We start from the raw sequence: 3,657 nt of genomic DNA, 5'->3' as shown, positions 1-3,657 counted from the left end.
TTAATCTCTTTTACTTTTACTCCCTTAATTTTCATCCTTAAAATTAGTGTTGTAACCTGATCAAGTTTTTTGTCCAATATTTTGTCATTAAAAATAACTTCATCTAGCACCTGATCTAATTTTAAACTATTTAAACTTAAAATATAGCATATATATATATTTATATATATATATATATACATACATACATATGCAACACATATTTTAAGTCTATAGCTTGGTGATTTATTGCAAATTGAACAAGCATATGTAACTATTACTTTAATGAAGAAATAAAATATTAACTCTATTCTAAAAACACCTTTTATGCCACTTCACAATTGCTGCTGCTTGTGGTAAACTAATAAGAAATACAGCTTTTTCTTCTTCCATTAAATGTCTCCTTTCTTTTCATTTGGGAGGTATCTATCATTACCTTGACCAAATGTAATATGGTAGAAATAAAGCTGGTGTCAGCTTCTGGGCCCAGGATATAAGAGAGCTGTAGCTTGTACTTCCTATCTTTACGAAGACTTATTTTGCAAGCCTGCTGCCATGTCAAAAGTTTGAATATCCTGAGGCAAGAATACTATGAGAAATAAAAACCATGTAAAAAGCCCCTGGAGAATGTGACATAATGGGAGTGAGGATGGGTCAAGGAAAACTGAGTGAAGGAATCATCTGGAAAGTAGATCTTCCAACCATAGCCAATCCTGCTGAGATCAGAGTTGAACTCAAGTCACTCCTGAACTCCTGACCCAAAAAGTTATGAGAAAAATAAGAAGACCCTTAGAGTCACCGTATTTACTATGTAGCAACAGATAACTGGAATAGATAACAGATAACTGAAACACTATTGGTCCTTATTTCTCACTATCCTGAATTCTAGCATCATAGCTAAATCTGGTCTGTTTTTGACCTTTATATAATTGAACTATACAAATATGTTTGTGGGTATGGTTTATTTCACTCAGTTAAGCTATGATATGTGTGTGTGTGTGTGTGTGTGTGTGTAGGAGTTTTTCTCCTTTTTCACTGCGTACAATGAAACATATGAATACACATACACATTGTATGAATATATAAAATGTAGCATGAATTTTCCTGTAGTGAACATTTCAGTTATTCCACATTTTGGATTATGAATAACACTTCGATAAAAGAGGATTCAGAGAAGGGGACACAGAAAGGCCTTTGTGCCTAGGAGCCCCATAGGGTCCAGCTTAGTTTCATAAATATGTTTATAAATGTCCTTTATTACAACTTATATGGATTTCTGTTGGTTATAAATAAGAGTGAAATTGCTAGGTCATAGAAATTTACATTTTCAATTCCAGTAAGCAACAATAAACATTTCTATAGACACTGTACAAATGTATACTCCCACCAGCAGTGTTTAAGAATGCCGGTTACTCAACATCTTTGCCAAAATTGAAGATTGTTAACTTTTTGAAATTGTATCTATTCCAGTGGGTATCGCACTGTAACCAAATTGTTTTCCACTAACAAAAGAGAATGTTTACTTTTTTTAAAATTTGAGTATAATTGCTTTACAATGTTATGTTAGCTTCTGCTGTACAGTGAAGTGAATTGGCTATATGTATACATATTTCCCCTCCCTCTTGGACCTAGAATGTTTACCCTTTTATATTTTTGTTGGCCACTCAGATATTATCTTTTGCAGAGTGATTGCTACAGCCTCTTGTCCTTTTTCTATTTGTTCTCTGTCTTTTATGTAGGAATTCTTTTATAAAGGAATTATTTTTAAAATGTATTAGACATAAGCCTGATGTTGGTAATATGTGTTTCAAATATCTTCTCATTCTATAACTTATCTTTTCACTCTGTTAATGATATTTTTTGACTTAAAAATTTTCTTTATTTTAATATTGTAACCGAGCAGGACCCTGTGGGGTCCTCCTGGGCACAAAAGCCGTTCCATGTCCCCATTTCTTATCTGCAGGATAAAGGCTTCAGCCTCCTAGACCTTCCTGAATACCAAAGAGCAGATTCAAGTAGCTGCTAATCAGGGAAGTTAGGAAACCGCAGAAAGAAAGGGGGAACAATCAAAAACCTATAGCGCTCTTCACCAATCTTGTGAGGAGAGGGAACATGCTGAGAAACTGATGAAGCTGCAGAGCCAAGCGGGTGGCCGAATCTTCCTTCAGGATATCAGGAAACCAGACCGTGATGACTGGGAGAATGGGCTGAACGCAATGGAATGTGCACTACACTTGGAAAACAGTGTGAATCAGTCACTACTGGAACTGCACAAACTGGCCACTGAGAAAAATGACCCCCATTTGTGTGACTTCATTGAGACTCATTATCTGAATGAGCAGGTGAAATCCACTACAGAATTGGGTGACCACGTCACCAACTTGCGCACGATGGGGGCCCCCGAATCTGGCATGGCACAGTATCTCTTTGACAAGCACACCCTGGGAAATAGTGATAACGAGAGCTAAGCCTTAGGCCGGCTTCCCGTAGCCACAGGGGTGACTTTCCTGGTCACCAGGGCAGTGCATGCACGTTTGGGTTACCTTTACCTTTTCTGTAAGTTGTACCAAAACATCTACAAGTCCTTTCCTTAGTACCATTCCTTCAAATAAAGTAATTTGGTACCCCCCCCCCAAAAAAAAACCTGAGTTATTCTGCAGGAACTAAGGTCCCCTCCCAGGTGGAGGATGGTAACTTCAGGCTGAGCACAAGATTCCTGGAACACTGTCCTATTACATCACCACCAACCAATCAGAAGAAAGTCACATACCCTGCAGCCCTCACCCCAAATTTTGCCTATAAAACTTCCCCCCAAAACATGGGGGAGTTTGGATTTTTTGAGCACAAGCCACCCATTCTCTTTGCTTTGTCTTGCAATAAACCTTTCTCTGCTCCAAACTCCTACATTTCTGTTTGTTTGGTCTCACTGCGAGTCCAGCACAGGAACTTTTGTTTGGTAACAATTTGTCAAACATTTTCAATTGTCTCATGTTCAGTATTTTTTTCATCCTCTTTAAGTATCTTTCTTAACATGACTATAATTACTATATCTTCACATATTATTGTCCACACATTCTATTTCTTTTTTGTTTCACATATAAATCTAAAGACCAGCTTAGTGGTTTTGTTTTTGTGGAAAAGCAAAAGGTCAATTTGTTCATGCTTTTCATATGGATATCCAACCCTTTCTTGAACCAGAACTCTTTATTGAAAAGAATGAATCTAACTCTTTTCTGCAAGGCTAGCTTGTTTTAAATAATGTAGTTGTATGTACTTGGTTCTGCTTCAGGACTCTATTCTGTTTCATTTACCTATTTGTTTATCCTTGTGTCAATACCAGTTCTCTGAACTACTTTAACTTTAATATATGTCTTAAAATCCAACAGAGTACATTCAACAACTGTGTACTTTTTCAATACTGACTTGATTATATTTGTCTCTCATATTTCCATATTCTTTTTAGAACCAACTTGTATATATTCAAAAAACACCTGCTGGGATTAGGATTGGGCTTACATCTTATTTATATATAAATATGGGGGAGGAATATCAACTTTATAATATGCATGCTACAAATCAACAAAGAGGGTGTACATCGGCATTTAGTTAGGTATTCTTTATTTACTCTCAAAAGCTTTATATCTTACTGTGAAGAAGTATCACCCAGCTTTTATTTGA

The 3,657-nt window shown here is 36.3% G+C and overlaps 1 protein-coding gene across 1 annotated transcript; it reads left to right on the top strand.

Moving 5' to 3' along the window:
* The first annotated feature begins 628 nt into the window (after positions 1-628).
* On the top strand, positions 629-2,596 carry LOC102994868 (ferritin heavy chain-like). Its single transcript, XM_055089378.1, has 2 exons — positions 629-717; positions 2,060-2,596. The coding sequence occupies exons 1-2, from the start codon at positions 629-631 to the stop codon at positions 2,445-2,447; spliced, it is 477 nt and encodes a 158-aa protein (XP_054945353.1). The 3' UTR covers positions 2,448-2,596.
* Positions 2,597-3,657: the final 1,061 nt, after the last annotated feature.

The sequence above is a fragment of the Physeter macrocephalus genome, chromosome 13, assembly GCF_002837175.3.
Source record: "Physeter macrocephalus isolate SW-GA chromosome 13, ASM283717v5, whole genome shotgun sequence".
NCBI classification, from domain to species: domain Eukaryota; kingdom Metazoa; phylum Chordata; class Mammalia; order Artiodactyla; family Physeteridae; genus Physeter; species Physeter macrocephalus.
The sequence above is the reverse complement of the archived record's forward strand: the minus strand, read 5'-3'. Positions and strand labels throughout refer to the sequence as shown.